Below are 18,509 nucleotides of genomic sequence, written 5' to 3' on the forward strand. Positions count from 1 at the left end.
GTTCATTTATTCCCACCAATATTTTCAAATCAGTTCAGTTCAGTTCAGTCGCTCAGTCGTGTCTGACTCTTTGCGACCCCATGAATCGCAGCACGCCAGGCCAGTGAATTAAATATTTTATCTAAAGAATTAAAGAAAATAGAAATAGCCTAAGAGAGAAAAATGTCAAAAGAAATTTACAGTGTCTACCAAATGATTTTCATGAGCTTCCCTGGTAGCTCAGTTGGTAAAGAATCCGCCTACAATGCAGGAGACCCTGGTTCGATTCCTGGGTCAGGAAGATCCCCTGGAAAACAGATAGGCTACCCACTCCAGTATTCTTGGGCTTCCCTGGTGGCTCAGATGGTAAAGAATTTGCCCACAATGCAGGATACCTGGGTTCAATCCCTGGGTCAGGAAGATCCCCCAGAGGAGGACATGGCAACCCACTCCAGTATTCTTGCCTGGAGAATCCCCATGTCCGGAGGATCCTGGCAGGCTACAGTCCCTGGGGTCATAAAGAGTAAGACATGACTGAGCAGCTATGGATAGTACAGTCTGTAAAAAAAAGACTGAATACCTCTCTTTCAGAGAGGCAGGTTTTTGTTTCTTGCCAGAATGCAATGGCACCCCACTCCAGTACTCTTGCCTGGAAAATCCCATGGACAGAGGAGCCTGGTAGGCTGCAGTCTATGGGGTCGCTAAGAGTCGGACACGACTGAGTGACTTCACTTTCACTTTTCACTTTCATGCATTGGAGAAAGAAATGGCAACCCACTCCAGTGTTCTTGCCTGGAGAATCCCAGGGATGGGGGAGCCTAGTGGGCTGCCGTCTATGGGGTCTCACAGAGTCGGACACGACTGACGTGACTTAGCAGCAGCATCAGCAGCAGCAGGAGAACTTTCGACCAACAAATGTGCCTGACCACATGAACATATAGTGCCCTGCCCAGATGTAACATGTCTAAGAGAAAATCACTATTCCTTCCCAACATGAAATAGGTGTCATTTAAAACTATCATTGCCTATCTACTAACCCAACTCATACATTTTAGGCATCTGTGATCTCCCTTCCTTTTGTTTTTCCACTTCCTGTATGCCATTGTTTGCCAGGTCATGGCTATTTTATTTCTGTATTGCTTCTTATGCCCTTTCCCCATCTTGTGCCCTGTTCATCTCTTACTTGTTCTCACGCTTCCATGCCCTTGTTCCCACTGTCATCTTTTTAACAGGTAGGGACGATCACACAGCTCCTTTAACACAGTGGTTCTCTATTTTCTATAAATTCCAGACTCTTTAGCATAATATTCCCAGTTCTTTCTTTTCAGACTGCACTTTTTACAGTCTCCTTTTCCATGTGTTTAACTGTCAGCTGGCAGCTAGAGTATACTTATTTCCTGGACATGACATCAGCTTTTCTGCCTCTGCCCTTTTTTCCATTCCCTTTGAAATCACTTCTCTCCACTGTTTCCTGCCAGGTGAAATCTTCATAGTTAAATGTTACATTGTTTCTGAAACATTCTCTGGTCAGCCCTAGGCAGCTCCCCAACAAAATGTAATGGCTTCTTAGTCCAGTTTATGACTTTTGCCTTTCTCTCTGCTCTAACTTCTTCTAAGACGCAGCTGTGTATAACCTAGGACTCCCTTCATCAGTGGAGGGATGTCCTGACTCCACAGAGTGGTGCTTCAGAATTTTGACTCTGAAGTCAGGTTCAGTTCAGTTCAGTTCAGTCACTCAGTCATGTCCAACTCTTTGCGAACCCATGGACTGCAGCAAGCCAGGCTTCCCTGTCCATCACCAGCTCCGGAGCTTGCACAAACTCATGTCCATCGAGTCAGTGATGCCATCCAACCATCTCATCCTCTATTGTCCCCTTCTCCTCCTGCCTTCGATCTTTCCGAGCATCAGGGTCTTTTGCAATGAGTCAGTTCTTTGCATGGTGGCCAAAGTATTGGTGTTTCAGCTTTAGCATCAGTCTTCCCAATGAATATTCAGGACTGATTTCCTTTAGGATGGACTGGTTTGATCTCCTTGCATTCCAAGGGACTCTCAAAAGTCTTCTGCAACACCACAGTTCAAAAGCATCAATTCTTTGGTGCTCAGCTTTCTTTATAGTCTAGCTCTCACATCCATATATGAGTACTGGAGGTCAGATAGACCTGGTCTATTTCCAGATCCCACAACTTAACACTTGTGTAACCGGAGGAAAGTTGCTTTACCTCTTTGGGTCTCTGTTTTCTCATTAGCAAAATTAGCCTGTTAACAGAACCTCACATATGACTTTGGCTTGCTGTGAGGATAAGTGGAGAAAATTCATGGAAAGTGCTCATGCTTCATGCTGACACTTGATATGCACTGACTAGCTGCTATCTAGTGAAAGCTCACTTTTCCTCGGGGCTCTGTCCCATAGGATTCCCGTTATGTCACTGAAATCAGATCATGCCATTATATTCTACATGGTTTTGTTTTCTTCTAGGAGGACATATCTCATGGGGTTGTTTTGAGAACCAGCTTTTTAACAACATGAGTTGTGTATGCTAAGCTGTAAATTATGATTCTCAGCATCTTATTTGATTCTGAGTTCTTGGAGATGTTATATAACTGTGACCTCAAATATTTCTCTTGACAGAACTCCACTGCAGAGGTCACCACTGTAAAATTAATTAGAATCTTTGCCCAAATTATAGCAAAAATAGTAAATGGATAGGCTATCTTGAATTTACTTTTTTTTTTTTCTTCTAATCACGAAAACTGCCAATTTCTACCAAGCCCTAGCAGTGAAAAATAGCAGTTATAATTAGTGGAAACTGGAAGCATCCCATTAATGCTAAGGCTCCAGTGTTGTATGCTGCAATTATATAGTTACTGTGATATACTACATGGAAAATAATATAGTATGGCATAATATAATAAAGTGTACTATACTGCGATATTCATATTTCTTTCCTAATAAACTTGTTTTAGTTCACATGATAGACTTGAAGATAATCAGCGTTTCATTGGTCTTTTTAGAGTATTGTGTCCCACTAAAAGTATGTTACCTGAATAAACTTGAGAAGCACTGGGGTATACTGACTATAAAACAAAAGTTTTATAATACAGAGTTTATAAGCTGGAATGTAATTTTAAAACTTTGATGACATGTATCTAGTTTGCTTTATACTCTAAAATAATGGTGTGATTATTTTTTCCCTCTGGTATATGATGCTATTATATTAACTTAAAGAGAAATTACTGTCCTATTAAGGCTTAATGTTTTGTTTTAAGGTTGATTAATCATACAAAGAAACTGATGGAAAAAGAAGAAAAATTGTGCATTAAAATTCTTCAGACTTTACGAGAAATGCTAGAGAAGAAAGACAGCTTTGTGGAAGAGGTATTTAAATTTTTTTCTTGCTATTTGAAAATAAAATAGAATTTCTAGAATACTATAATGAATAAGTTACAATAGGCTATTATATGATTATTTGTATTACATATTAATAGTGTGTGTACTTAGATGAATTAAATAATTTGAGTTTTTATGTTATTCATCTCTTAATGTTTACTTTTGATTTGAGAAGTAACTAAGATTAGAATGGCCCAAGTATTTGGTTTATTTGTTATTATTATATTTTGTCATGAATATGTATATTTTTCTCATATAGTGTCAATGGACCAAATGATCTTTCTTAAGCATTATTAAGATTTTGTACCAAGTTCTGCTGTGAATTTAAATGGCCTGTGCATTTTGGAATATGTTGATTTTTCATTGTACATATATGTTCATGTCATTTTCTATAATATTATACCCAGTATTATAAAATAATACTTTTTTAAATAAATGGAACTGTAAGTTTCTATTCTTAACTATACTAAATATTGCACAGATGATTTTCAGGGAATATCAACTTATAGATAATAATTGTCAGTCTGTTATTAAAAATGACAGCTCAGATGCTCATTAAGAGATAGCTGGCAGCATGTTTAATACCCAAGGTGATAGATACACTTAAATATAAAATATAAATCTAATGTAGGTTTTTTTAGCTAGCTACCTTTACTGTTTACTTTTATGTTATGTATCAAACATAATTTATAACATGCTCCTTAATAATTTTTTGTTCTGTTTCTGTAAATATTAATTATCTGGTATGTTTAAGGAAAGATTTTATTTTATTTATGTATATGCTATCTAATTCCAAAAAGATCGTAGTGGTAGATTTTTTCTTAACATATTTTGGTAGAAAAGAATTGCAGTGGAATCTTGGATATTAATAGAAGGGGGGATAGCTTCAAAATACAGCATTTGAATCAGTTGTTTGCTTCAGTAATCAAAATGACTTTTGCATTGCATTAGTTCTCATCATCCTTTAAACTATATTTGGGAAACATTAATAAAATACAGGTGGTCAATACAGTTTTAATAAATGTCGCTGTAGCATAGGACTCAAGAAATATGCTTATAACTTTGACTATATGATATGTTCTTAAAAACAATACACAGAATTCCTTGGGACTTTTTGTTTCTTTCTCCTTTGGTACTTCAAACTATTGCTATAGATTGTTTGATATTGGCTGAAGTATCAGATCCTAAAGTGGAAAAAATGAGGTCATATGAATTTTTTACAGATGAATGAAGTTTATGATAACAGTTATTTGTGCTTAACAGAAGATATGTGATAAGCCTTTCAATTTTATATAATAGATGATTATTGAATTACTATAAAGGAAACTAGGAAAGAAGTCAGGCAAGATTTTACTGTGACTAGTCAGGAGAATTTCAGCACATCTCCCAAACCACTGTACAATAATCCATGCTGCTGTCTGGGTCTCCTTTACACTCCTAGGGCCATCACTAACTAGCTCAGGCTTTCATCTTCTCTTGTCTAGAAAACACCAGTGCCCAGTTCCCTGAGACCTCCTTGAAGGGAGGCAGGGCTGCTGTTTTCAGAGCTCCAGGGACACTATTCCCATCAAGTATGATGTGAACGGCGTCCCCAGGACACGGTCCTCAGGGAAGGGGTCAGCTGAGGCTCTTTAGGCTCATTCACTCAGGCAGCTCACACACACTGTGAGCAACTATTAAGTGGTGGCCCTAGTGTCTGGGCACTGGGGAGATGGAGACCAATGGCACAGCTTACTCAGGGCCACCACGGAGTGCATTTCACATGCTTCTGGGGTCCTGTCAGTGTCTGCGGAGATCACGAGAGCCTTTCAGGAACCTTCAGGGGCTCTGCACACTGGGTATTACAGGACCGCCTCTGCCTACCCCGCTACCCTTCCTCATCCATTAGCCTCCAAAAACCTGTCCTTCTCAGGGTGCCTGCAGTGTCCCGCAGGCTTTTTCAGCACTGAGCCTTCCCAATCTGAAATTGGGATTGTTAAAATACAAATAAGCCTCAATACCCCCAGTGTTATCTTTTTCAAGGAGCTAATGAGGAATACTTATCAACTGTTTTTTCCAAAAGTGATACTTTCTCAATAGAATTGACAAAATACTATGTACCTCTCTCTCTTTTTTTAATTAATTTATTTTTTATTGAAGGATAATTGCTTTAAAGAACTTTGTTGTTTTCTGTCAAACCTCAACATGAATCAGCCATAGATACACATGTATCCCCTCCTTTTTGAAACTCCCTCCCATCTCCCTCACCACCTCACCCCTCTAGGTTGATACGGAGCCCCTGTTTGAGTTTCCTGAGCCACATAGCAAATTCCCATTGGCTCTCTATTTTACATATGGTAATGTAAGTTTCCATGTTACTCTTCCCATACATTTCCCCTCTCCCCATGTCCGTAAGTCTATTTTCTATGTCTGTTTCTCCACTGTTGCCCTGTAAATAAAGTCTTCAGTGCCATTTTTCTAGATTCTGTATATATGCATTAGAATATATTTATCTTTCTCTTTCTGACTGACTTCACTCTGTATAATAGGTTCTAGGTTCATCCACCTCATTAGAACTGACTGAGGTGCTTTCCTTTTTATGGCTGAGTAATATTCCATTATGTATGTGTACCACAACTGCTTTATCCATTCATCTGTTGATGGACATCTAGGTTGCTTCCATGGTGCCTCTCTTTTTAAGACATTGTATCTGGGTATTTAGTCCAAGCTGGTTTATAGATGATGTCACTGAGACCCAGAGGGGTAGTGTGATTTACCCAAGGTCACACAGCGGGGCCAGAACCAGAACCAGCCAAAACCAGAGCTCCTTCCTCTCTGCCTAAACTTATTTATCAGATCACAGACAACTTTTACAAATGATGTATATCACTATTAAGAAAGATTAGTATATTTTGTCCAACATGTTTGGGGGGGCTGGATTTTAAGTCATAAGCAGATAGAATATAGTAGAATGCAATATCCAAAATAGATAAAAGTGTAGAAACGTAGAATTAAATATTAAGGAATATGGAAATGTAGTCATTAACTTAGGAAAAAAAACCTAAAAGAGACTTACATAAATATCATTTCTTAATTTCTGTGTCTATTAAAGATGGAATAAGAAAACTGTAGCTGAAAGAATTCTAGATCTTAGTCAATATTTGAATTATAAATGTTGTAGAGTGAGAAGCATTTCTACTAGTGGAAGGAGAAGACTTTTCTCCCTATGTGAAATTTTTAGAAAGCATATTAGATCCAGAGTGATTCAGATACCTCCGCTGGGAAAGAGACAGCAATGGACAATCTCTGCATGTTGTCAGTTGGCCCACGTTACGTGGCTGGTGGTCCCTTTTCTGTGCCAGTGGAGGGGACCTAAAGGACCCACCAGTCTGGATGAAATGGCCTTGGGTAACAGATTCAGAAGCTGGTCAAATCCATTATTTTACAACTTACTATGTATTTTCAGGAAAAAATCCTCATTATCTGTCCTGGGATAACAGGTGGTTGTGTTTTCGTTACTATGTTAGTTTCCTACTTGTTATTGCTGTTCAGTTAAAGTCATGTCCGACTCTGCCACCCCATGAACTGCAGCACGCCAGGCTTCCCTGTCCATCACTATCTCCTGGAGTTTTCTCAAATTCATGTTCACTGAGTCAGTGATTCCATCCAACCATCTCATCTTCTGTTGTCCACTTCTCCTCTTTCCCTCAATCTTTCCCAGTATCAGGGTCTTTTCCAGTGAGTCAGGTCTTCACATCACATGGCTGAAGTTTTGGAGCTTCAGCATCAGTCCTTCTGATTAATATTCAGGGTTGAGTTCCTTTAGGATTGGCTGGTTTGATTTTTTTGCTGTCCAAGGGACTCTCAAGAGTCTTCTCAATCACCACAGTTCGAAAGCATCAATTCTTCGGTGCTCAATCTTGTTTATGGTCCAACTCTTACATCCATACATGACTACTAGAAAAGCCATGCTCCTGCTGCTGCTGTCTGACTCTGTGTGACCCCATAGACGGCAGCCCACTAGGCTCCCCCATCCCTGGGATTCTCCAGACTATACGGACTTTTTTGTTGGCAAGGTGATGTCTCTGCTTTTTATATACTGTCTAGGTTTGTCATAGCTTTTTTCCAAGGAGCAAACATCTTTTAATTTCATGGCTGCAGTCACTGTCTGCAGTGGTTTGTAGCCCAAGAAAATAAAATCTGTCATTGTTTCTACTTTTTCCCCTTCTATTTGCCATGAAGTGATGGGACCAGATGCCATGATCTTTGTTTTTTGAATGTTGAGTTTTAAGCCAGCTTTTTACTCTCCTCTTTCATCCTTATCAAGTGGCTCATTAGTTTACAACCCACATGTTTATTATCTTACAGTTTTAAGGTTGAAGTTTAAAATCAAAATGTCAATTAAATTCTTTTTGGAGGATCCAGGAGACAATTCATTTTATTTGCCTTTTTTAGCTTCTAGGGGCCTCCTGCATTCCTTGGCTCATGGCTTCTCCTTCTGTCTTCAAAGCCAGCAGCTGTCGTGTCTTCAACACCCTCCGTCCCCACCCCTGGCCTTATTTGTCTCTCTCTCTCTCTTTCTCTCTCTCTCTCACATACACACACACACCCACACACACACAGACATATACACAGAGAAAGACTCCATTGTTATACCCCCCACTCTTATTCTTGCCCTCCTGCCTTCCTCTTACAAGGACACTGTGATTACATTGGAATCAGCTAGATAATCCTGTGTAATCTTCCCATCCCAAGATCCTTAATCACACCTGCAAAATTCCTTTACCAAGTAAGGTGACAGTCCCAGGTTTTTGTTGCTAGGGCATAGACATCTTTGGGAGGGCCATTACCCAATCCATCACAATAATCTTTTTACTGGAGAGCTTACCTGTGGCTGATTAAAATGTAGGACAGTTTATTTATTTTTATTTTTTTCTAATTTTATTTTATTTTTAAACTTTACATAATTGTATTAGTTTTGCCAAATATCAAAATGAATCCGCCACAGGTATACATGTGTTCCCCATCCCGAACCCTCCTCCCTCCCCATACCATCCCTCTGGGCCGTCCCAGTGCACCAGCCCCAAGCATCCAGCATCGTACATCGAACCTGGACTGGCAACTTGTTTCCTACATGATATTTTACATGTTTCAATGCCATTCTCCCAAATCTTCCCACCCTCTCCCTCTCCCACAGAGTCCATAAGACTGTTCTATACATCAGTGTCTCTTTTGCTGTCTCGTACACCGGGTTATTGTTACCATCTTTCTAAATTCCATATATATGCGTTAGTATACTGTATTTATGTTTTTCCTTCTGGCTTACTTCACTCTGTATAATAGGCTCCAGTTTCATCCACCTCATTAGAACTGATTCAAATGTTTTCTTTTTAATGGCTGAGTAATACTCCACTGTGTATATGTACCACAGCTTTCTTATCCATTCATCTGCTGATGGACATCTAGGTTGCTTCCATGTCTTGGCTATTATAAACAGTGCTGCGATGAACATTGGGGTACACGTGTCTCTTTCCCTTCTGGTTTCCTCAGTGTGTATGCCCAGCAGTGGGGTTGCTGGATCATAAGGCAGTTCTATTTCCAGTTTTTTAAGGAATCTCCACACTGTTCTCCATAGTGGCTGTACTAGTTTGCATTCCCACCAACAGTGTAAGAGGGTTCCCTTTTCTCCACACCCTCTCCAGCATTTATTATTTGTAGACTTTTGGATCGCAGCCATTCTGACTGGTGTGAAATGGTACCTCATAGTGGTTTTGATTTGCATTTCTCTGATAATGAGTGATGTTGAGCATCTTTTCATGTGTTTGTTAGCCATCTGTATGTCTTCTTTGGAGAAATGTCTATTTAGTTCTTTGGCCCATTTTTTGATTGGGTCGTTTATTTTTCTGGAGTTGAGCTGTAGGATTTGCTTGTATATTTTTGAGATTAGTTGTTTGTCGGTTGCTTCATTTGCTATTATTTTCTCCCATTCTGAAGGCTGTCTTTTCACCTTGCTAATAGTTTCCTTTGATGTGCAGAAGCTTTTAAGGTTAATTAGGTCCCATTTGTTTATTTTTGCTTTTATTTCCAATATTCTGGGAGGTGGGTAATAGAGGATCCTGCTGTGATGTATGTCGGAGAGTGTTTTGCCTATGTTCTCCTCTAGGAGTTTTATAGTTTCTGGTCTTACATTTAGATCTTTAATCCATTTTGAGTTTATTTTTGTGTATGGTGTTAGAAAGTGGTCCAGTTTCATTCTTTTACAAGTGGTTGACCAGATTTCCCAGCACCACTTGTTAAAGAGATTGTCTTTAATCCATTGTATATTCTTGCCTCCTTTGTCAAAGATAAGGTGTCCATATGTGTGTGGATTTATCTCTGGGCTTTCTATTTTATTCCATTGATCAATATTTCTGTCTTTGTGCCAGTACCATACTGTCTTGATAACTGTGGCTTTGTAGTAGAGCCTGAAGTCAGGTAGGTTGATTCCTCCAGTTCCATTCTTCTTTCTCAAGATCGCTTTGGCTATTCGAGGTTTTTTGTATTTCCATACAAATTGTGAAATTATTTGTTCTAGCTCTGTGAAGAATACTGTTGGTAGCTTGATAGGGATTGCATTGAATCTATAAATTGCTTTGGGTAGTATACTCATTTTCACTATATTGATTCTTCCAATCCATGAACATGGTATATTTCTCCATCTATTAGTGTCCTCTTTGATTTCTTTCACCAGTGTTTTATAGTTTTCTATATATAGGTCTTTAGTTTCTTTAGGTAGATATATTCCTAAGTATTTTATTCTTTCCGTTGCAATGGTGAATGGAATTGTTTCCTTAATTTCTCTTTCTGTTTTCTCATTATTAGTGTATAGGAATGCAAGGGATTTCTGTGTGTTGATTTTATATCCTGCAACTTTACTATAGTCATTGATTATTTCTAGTAATTTTCTGGTGGAATCTTTAGGGTTTTCTATGTAGAGGATCATGTCATCTGCAAAAAATGTGAGTGAATATGACAAAAATTGCTTTGAATTTATAGCATTTTTCTGTTTTCAAAGTACTGTAAAATATTTTGCTACCTTTCAGCAGGTCTAGGAAGGATATAGAACAGGAAGCAGTACCTCCAGGTTTGTAACGTGGAGAGACTCAGAGAATTGAATTGCATTGTCACATAGTTTACCTAGTACCGGGCTGCCTGACAATCAGCTGGATGTCTACTGTCTGTATATTGAAGCATTCCCAAGAGATCTCTCAGAATTAAATCAAACAGAAAACTCACACCAGGGTTTTTCACACTAGCTATCTTAATGTTGTTCCACATCCCTGGTGGCTCAGTAGTAAAGATCCCATCTGCCAAGTTTGATCCCTGGGTTGGGAAGATCCCCTGGAGAAGGAATGGCAACCCACTCCATCTAGTATTCTTACCAGGGAAATCCCATGGACAGAGGAGCCTGGTGGGCTCTAGTCTGTGGGGTTGCAAAAGAGTCAGAAATAACTTAACAACTAAACAACAGTAACATCATAATGTTACATTTGAGACTTCATTGATTTAAATTTAATACCGTAAAAAAAATCTCCATTTTCATTTTTGTTTTTTTCATCTCTGGTACTAGAAGTGTGTGTGTCTGTGTGTGTGCATAGAGGTGAAAATTTAAAAATAGAGCAGTGAAGTAGATTTGCTTCATGGTTGAAACAGATGTCCTTAAAGCAATTTTCGACTTCGAGACCATGGTTTTCTGATTTTATTAGCCCTCTCTGTATGAAATATTAAGGAAAAATTCATGTAACTATATTTTTCTGGTATTTAGTTGATTTTAAAAATGTATTCAATTTATAATCCTTTGATCATAGTTCCTAAATTAATTTTATGTAATATTTTTCCTTGCTTTATGTTCCTTTGTGCCAAAGGCTGAGAGAGAAGATGTGGGTGGTAATATCCTGAAGATTTCAAATAGAATAATACAAGTAAATGAAAATTTAATTTTCTATTAGGCAAGCCTCTCTGAAACCCACTGATCATCTGTGTACCATTTGTTACAAGTGACAATGCTTATTTTTATTGAAGGTTAAAACATGGAAATTGTATATTAAAATCCCTGAAGTAGGGAGTTAGCTGAGTTTTATGAAAATTTTATAAAGTTTTATTTGTTTAGACCATTCTGGTAGAAAAGCAAAAAGTTACAAAGGATATATATAAGTACCCTGAAAGCTCAGTGTTCCTTTGCGATGGGTTCCATTTGAAAGGATCCTTTTAGGTAACAACAGCAGGCATGTTTATTTGCACTTTAAAAAATATGTATGTTGGAAAATGTGTGTAGGGAAAGAAAAGAGAAGGAATGTTTTTTAAAATGTCTTGAGGGCAGTGTGATTTCTAATATTCTCCACCCTCAGCGCCATGTTCTTCTACTCTTATTCCTGTGGAAGTGGAAGTGTTAGTCACTGAGTCATGTTTAGCTCTTTGCGACCCGTAGACTGTGTCCCACCAGGCTCCTCTGTCTGTGGAATTGTCCAGGCAGGAATACTGGAGTGGGCTGCCATTTTCTTCTCTAGGGGATGTTCCCAATCCAGGGATCAAACCGGGGTCTCTTTCATTACAGGCAGATTCTTTACCATCTGAGCCACCAGAGAAACCCTTTTATTTCTGCAACTCCACCACAAAATAGAAGTACCTGTTAGGATGTGTGTGCTTTGGAACAGCAAAGCTTAATTTAGCACCGCACCTGAGTTTTGTGTACTTCAGGGTGTTTTAGGTCCAGGTCTGAGTAAGGTTTACCTGAGGTGGTCAGGAGATAGAGCTGTTCGGGTTGGATGGAGGTGGATGGTCGAGATGCCGAGCAGGAAATAGTAAGAACTGTGTTCAGAGGATCGATTTGGCTTGAAGGACTTTTTTTTTTTTTTTTTTTTGGTTGGTTTTCTTCATCTTATGCTCTTCAGTATATATTTTCATTAAGATTTATAGAGCATTAGAAATTATTTCTCTCATAAAAGGGAGAAATATATAAACAATAAATAGTAAAGATGTTTATAAGATCTGATCCTAAATGTATAAAATTCGTAGCTTCTGTCCTGTAGAATTGGAAGAGATAAGGAGCCCTGAAAATATCCCCTGATAGCCTGTGGATCTGGTAATTTACAGTCTCTTTCCTTACATTGTAGTCAAAGAAATTGACCTATTTAGAATGCCAATCATAATTTCCTCTGTGAGTATATTCATATCCACTTGTAAGTTATACTGACAATACATAAAATCTACAGGACAACAAAGATGTTTAGTCAAGTTCAATATTCTTCCAATTTTCAGGTTTGAAATGCTATATATTCTTGGAATATTTTTGCAAAGGGATCTAGAAACCACTTCTACTCTGGTGGAGTTTTAGATGCTTGTTTTTATAAAGTGATGATTGCTAGCATTTATTTGGGAGCTCACTAAAAATCAGATACTGTTCCTGATCCTTTGTATGTATTATCTCATTTAATCTTTAACTCTTTGTCATCCATAGTATTAAGTATTTTATCTCTCTTTAATAAATAAAGAATAGTGAACCCATGGACTATACCCCCAGGTTCCTCTGTCCATAGAATTCTCCAGGCAAGAATACTGGAGTGGTAGCCATTCCCTTCTCCAGGGGATCTTCCCAACCCAGGGATCGAACCCAGGTCTCCTGCCTTGCAGGCAGACTCCTTATCATCTGAGCCACTAGGGAAACCTTATTAAAAAATCAGATATTATTCCTGACCCTTCGTATGTATTATCTTATTTAATCTTTAACTCTTTGTCATCGGACTTCCCTGGTGGCTCAGTTAGGTAAGGATCTGCCTGCAATGTGGGAGACCCAGGTTTGATCCCTGGGTTGGGAAGATCCCCTGGAGAAGGGCATGGCAGCTCATTCCAGTATTCTTGCCTGGAGAACTCTGTGGAGAGAGGAGCCTGGTGGGCTACAGTCCATGGGGTCACAAAGAGTTGGACATGACTGAGCAACTAATACTTTCACTTACTTTGTCATCGGTAGTATCACACCTCTCTTACTGATGTGGAAACCAACGTATACAGTGTAAGTAGGTGAAGAGAGCTTGTACTCCACCCAAACATTTTGGCTTCTGAGGTCTTAACAAGATGTTAGAACTGAACAGATGATACAATTTACAATCACAGCTCTTCTGTTTTCTCAGATATTCACCTAAATAAAATGAAAAGCTTTTTAGTTTTGTTCTTAATAAAAATCTGTATGCATGTGTGCTGGAAAGCATAAGGCATGGATTCAGTGAGCTGCTGAGGAAGCGCTTGAAGATTTTAGATTGAGCTGTTTGGGAACAATGTGATGCAAGAGCTGTGCAGATTTTTAAGAGTATTTTTTACAGACCTACAGATCAATACCAGAGCTTCCCAAGTCCCACCTTGTGATCATGTCTGAGTTGCTAGTAGCCTGAATATTATATATAAAAGTCCCAAGCAATGCTTATTAAGATGACATGGTAGATAGCCTCTTGTGGAAATGTGGCATTCAGCAAACAACATAGCATCTAATTGCGAGCTGTGATCTTTATGAATGCCCAGGTGGGACAGGTGATATTTACACACTGTACAATGATGACAGACAGAGCTTCGTGGTTTGAAAGTTGGTATCTGGATTGATATGGAATAAAGATCTTTAAGAAAGGATGCTTTGAGTTATTTTTAAGATACCTTCTAAAGATACCTTTAACTCAGAAATTTATGGAGTTAACTAGGTTTTATTTTTTTCTTCAGCAGGAAAAAAAAAATCATTGTAATTAATCTTTTGTTTCTGATTTTGAAAAGCAGCAAAAAGAATGTCAGAAAAATACCGAGGAACTTCACTCCTACATCAAATAGCAGACTTGTCAGTCCCAGCAGTAATTACATTGTTGCAAATTTATAAATTGTATCAAACTCCTCTTATTGTAAGAGTCTGCAGAATTATTCACCTTCTTATGCATTGCTTATTTCACTTTTAGGAGGCAGATAAACAAATTATGTAGAATTGTTACATAAAGTGCACTGTAACTTAAGAATTGTTTTGCTAAGGAAAAATAAATTGCAGTTTTAGCATCAGATGTATTTTATAGAACTTTAAAAACATACATTTTAGAGGTGAGTGAAGTTTTCCCCCTATATTCTAGTATTTTTTAAAGCTAGATACAGTGCTAAAGCTGAAACTCCAATACTTTGGCCACCTCATGCGAAGAGTTGACTCATTGGAAAAGACTCTCATGCTGGGAGGGATTGGGGGCAGGAGGAGAAGGGGACGACAGAGGATGAGATGGCTGGATGGCATCACTGACTCGATGGACGTGAGTCTGAGTGAACTCCGGGAGTTGGTGATGGACAGGGAGGCCTGGTGTGCTGCAATTCATGGGGTCACAAAGAGTCGAACACAACTGAGCAACTGAACTGAACAGTAAATGATGTTATAAACCTTTTGTACTGCCATTCCTGTATTGTGAGGGTGTGTGTATTGTGTTTTCACTAGGTAACTAAATGGTTGGAATGTGAAAATGTGTTGATGTCTCCTTACTGTAAGAGATCTGTTTTAGAAATATAATTAGTATACTCTTACCCTTTGGAGTTTTTGTTTTATATTTTTATAGGGGCAGAAAGATGTTTAGCATTAAGGTGGGCACAAAGGAAGCAGTTACTTTTAGAAATTTACTCGTCAGTTGCTGGGCTGGCTTGGCCACTTGTTTTAAGCCATCAAAATGATATGTTTATCAGATTTATTCATCACTGTACCCTTATTACAAAAATTATAAAGTTCTGAAATACATCTTAACTTTACTCTCCCACTTAAAAATCTGACAATAACACCACTGCCTCAATGACTTTTGAGTTAAGCTCTGATTCTGTCAGAGAAGGCAATGGCAACCCACTCCAGTACTCTTGCCTGGAAAATCCCATGGACGGAGAAGCCTGGAAGGCTGCAGTCCATGGGGTTGCTGAGGGTCAGACACGACTGAGCAACTTCACTTTCACTTTTCACTTTCATGCATTGGAGAAGGAAATGGCAACCCACTCCAGTGTTCTTGTCTGGAGAATCCCAGGGATGGGGGAGCCCAGTGGGCTGCCATCTGTGGGGTCGCACAGAGTCAGACACGACTGAAATGACTTATCAGTTTGATTCTTTAGAGATCAGTGACTGAAAGATCATGTTGAAAATATTATCAGTACTCAAAAATTAGCCAATTATTTGTAGTTAATGGTTGTATGTGAAAAATGATATTGTGATTAAAAAATAAACATGGGTTACATAAAAAGTTTAAAAAAAAAGAACAAAAGAAAAAGCTAAAATTAATGTATTACTAAATTATTGTTAATTATTTCCAATTACATCTAACCTAAACTCTTTTTCAGGATGCACACCATGATTAGTTTCTTTTAACTCCATATTATTCTAGTTTATAATCATTTAATTACTTATAAAATCATCTTGGTCTTGTTACATCCTTCCTAAATCATTTCAGTTGTGTCTGCCTCTTTGTGACCCTATGGACTATAGCCCACCAGGCTCCTCTCTGCATGGGATTCTCCAGGCAAGAATTCTGGAGTGGGTTGCTATGTCCTTCTCCAGGGGATCTTCCCGACCCAGGGATTGAATCTGCATCTCTTATGTCTCCTGTGCTGGTAGGCAGGTTCTTCAGTGTAGACCTTTTATTATCTTGCCATTTGAAGGATGTGTGTTGTTACTTTTAAAAAAATTAGGAACTCCTTGAGGACAGGTCTGATAGTTGTGAAGAAGAAATGCCCTGAAGACCTTTCAGAGAGTCTCTAAGGGTCTAGTTCTGTATTTATCCCCAGTCCCACTCCACATGTCATAAGCATTGTGCTGCTATTGAGTACAGAGATGGGTGATCTTATTCCCTGAAGTCTTCCCAGTGGCGCACAATCATTGCTCAGTGTTTGTGAACTGACATTTATACACAGTAGATATAAATGTTAGTGACTGTCTGCTTGTACAACACATTGCCCTTCGCTAGTCATATCCAAGAAGTGGGTTCTAGAAATATCAGTTCACATTCTAATTTGCATCTCTTTGTCACCCAGGAAGGTTTCTTGGTACCTGACACAGCTGCAGAGTTGGGCCAGCTGCAAGGAGATCTCCATACATTCTTGAGGGCTGGTGAAGCAGATTATCTTGTAGCAAAGGCTTTGTCTGATGTGCCGTGTGGTGTTTACTTGTGGTCTGCCTTGGAAGGGGAAGAAGTGGGGGATCCGCTGACATGGTAGCGTGGGTGCTCAGCTCAGGGAAACTGCGGCAGAAGAAGGATGACCGGATCTGAAGGCAGGCAGGTGGGAGGAAGGATCCAGCCCCTGGACTTTGCTCTCAGGAAGGGCCCCCTTCCCTTGAGAAGGAATTTGAGAACAAGTAGGGACCTCAGGCCACACAAGAAGTGGGAAGAGCCCACTGTAGAACCTAGAACCTGAGAGCAATTCAGGCTCTGGAGAGAGGCCGTGACCCAGTCAGCTGAACTGATCACTGCATTTGTCAGTTTAACTAGTGTTACTAGCTGCGGTTGTTGTTTAGTTGCTAAGTTGTGTCTGACTGTTTTGTGACCCCCTGAACTGTAGCCCATCGGGCATCTCTGTCCATGGGATTTCCCAGGCAAGAATACTGGAGCTGGTTGCTACTTCCTTCTCCAGGGCATCTTCCCAACCCAGGGATCAAACCTGTGTCTCCTGCATTGGAGGGTGGATTCTTTACCACTGAGCCACCTGTACAGTTACAGGGAAGCCTGTAACTAGCTTTTCGGCCCACTAACCAATTGCTCTCAAGCAGCATCAGGATCTCCTGCCATGGGACAAAATTGGTGTTTGAAACTGTCCTGCTATTACCACAGTAACGAGAAAGCGGGATGTAAAGGTTGAAGCAGATTGGAACTGAGACATTTTACTTTTTCTGTCTGATGCTTTCATCTGTGGACAGGTGCTCACAGAGGAAATATCTGACTTAGTATATGAGACACTAAAACCACATTATCGCTGTTGCTGTTATTTAACTATCATTGATTGTGCATCTCTAGAGAAACTATTTGCAAAATAACAATGTGTCTGTGGGCATTTGGAGCCTCACAGTAACTCCCTGAGGTAGGCAAATATTTTTTAATTTCCATTGTTATAGATAAGACTGAGGCCCCGGTGGGGAAATGATCTGGTCACAATCATAGATTTGTCAGTGACAGAGCTAGGGAATCAAGGAGTTCTGATTCTACTCTGTATGTGATGCTTCTCCACATGGTAAGAAATCAGATAATGATGGAGAAAATAAATGGCCATTTAAATGTGATTTTGCCTTTTGAAACCCTCTTTCAGGCTTTCAGTTCTTTCACTGCCTCTAGAAACCTGAGGAGTTGAAGCAATCTTAAAAAAAATAAAAAGGGAAAATGTATTTTCATTCTTTTTTAGGTACATGCTCTAAATGATAGTAACATGAATCACTTCTGTGACGTCTGTTGTTTTTGTTGTTGTTTAGTCACTAATCATGTTCTACTCTTTTGTGACCCCATGGACAGTAGTAGCCTTCCAGGGTCCTCTGTCCATGGAGTTTCCCAGGCAAGAGTACTGGAACAGATTGCCATTTCCTTCTCTGGGCATCTTCCCAATCCAGTGATCAAACCCCCATCTCCTGCATTGGCAGGTGGGATTTTTATCACTCAGTTGCCAGGGAAGCCCTCTATGGTGTTTACTGTATAATGAAAGTCAGGTGCTTGTATAAATGCCCCACAACGTTAATTCGCTTAACCCTCATAACAACACACTGAGGAAACTATAGCCCAGAAAGGTTGCAGAGCTTGCCCAAGGTCACAAGTGAAAAAATGGTGGAGCCAGGATGAAAACTCAGGTCTTCTGGCTCCAGAGCCCAGGTTTGCAATCATTGTGGGAGACTGCCTTTCATTCTAGCCTGGCATCAACTTACAAAGCCCTAAGAATGTCACTCATGGCTGTCGGAGGAAAACTGTTTTCTTGTTTCAAGTAACACAGACTACCTTAAGATATTTCTTCTCGTGTTTAATGATTCTGAACAGCTACCATTTGCTGATTTCTTCAGGGTAGGCTCCGTTTCTGTGCATTCCATCTGGTGCTTGAAAATCTTAAGCATTTTTGGATACGTCTTGGTTACTTAAAACAGAGCAGCATACAACATTTAGAATATTT

The 18,509-nt window shown here is 39.3% G+C and overlaps 1 protein-coding gene across 3 annotated transcripts in view; it reads left to right on the forward strand.

Moving 5' to 3' along the window:
* The window catches only part of ITPR2 (inositol 1,4,5-trisphosphate receptor type 2), a 591,729-nt gene that overhangs the window by 323,424 nt on the left and 249,796 nt on the right, over positions 1 to 18,509 (forward strand). For all 3 annotated transcript variants that reach the window (XM_024991354.2, NM_174369.2, XM_059886107.1), the window contains 1 exon segment: positions 3,248 to 3,356. In XM_024991354.2, the coding sequence (XP_024847122.1) occupies positions 3,248 to 3,356 (109 nt within the window).

Source organism: Bos taurus, chromosome 5, assembly GCF_002263795.3.
Source record: "Bos taurus isolate L1 Dominette 01449 registration number 42190680 breed Hereford chromosome 5, ARS-UCD2.0, whole genome shotgun sequence".
Lineage (NCBI taxonomy): Eukaryota > Metazoa > Chordata > Mammalia > Artiodactyla > Bovidae > Bos > Bos taurus.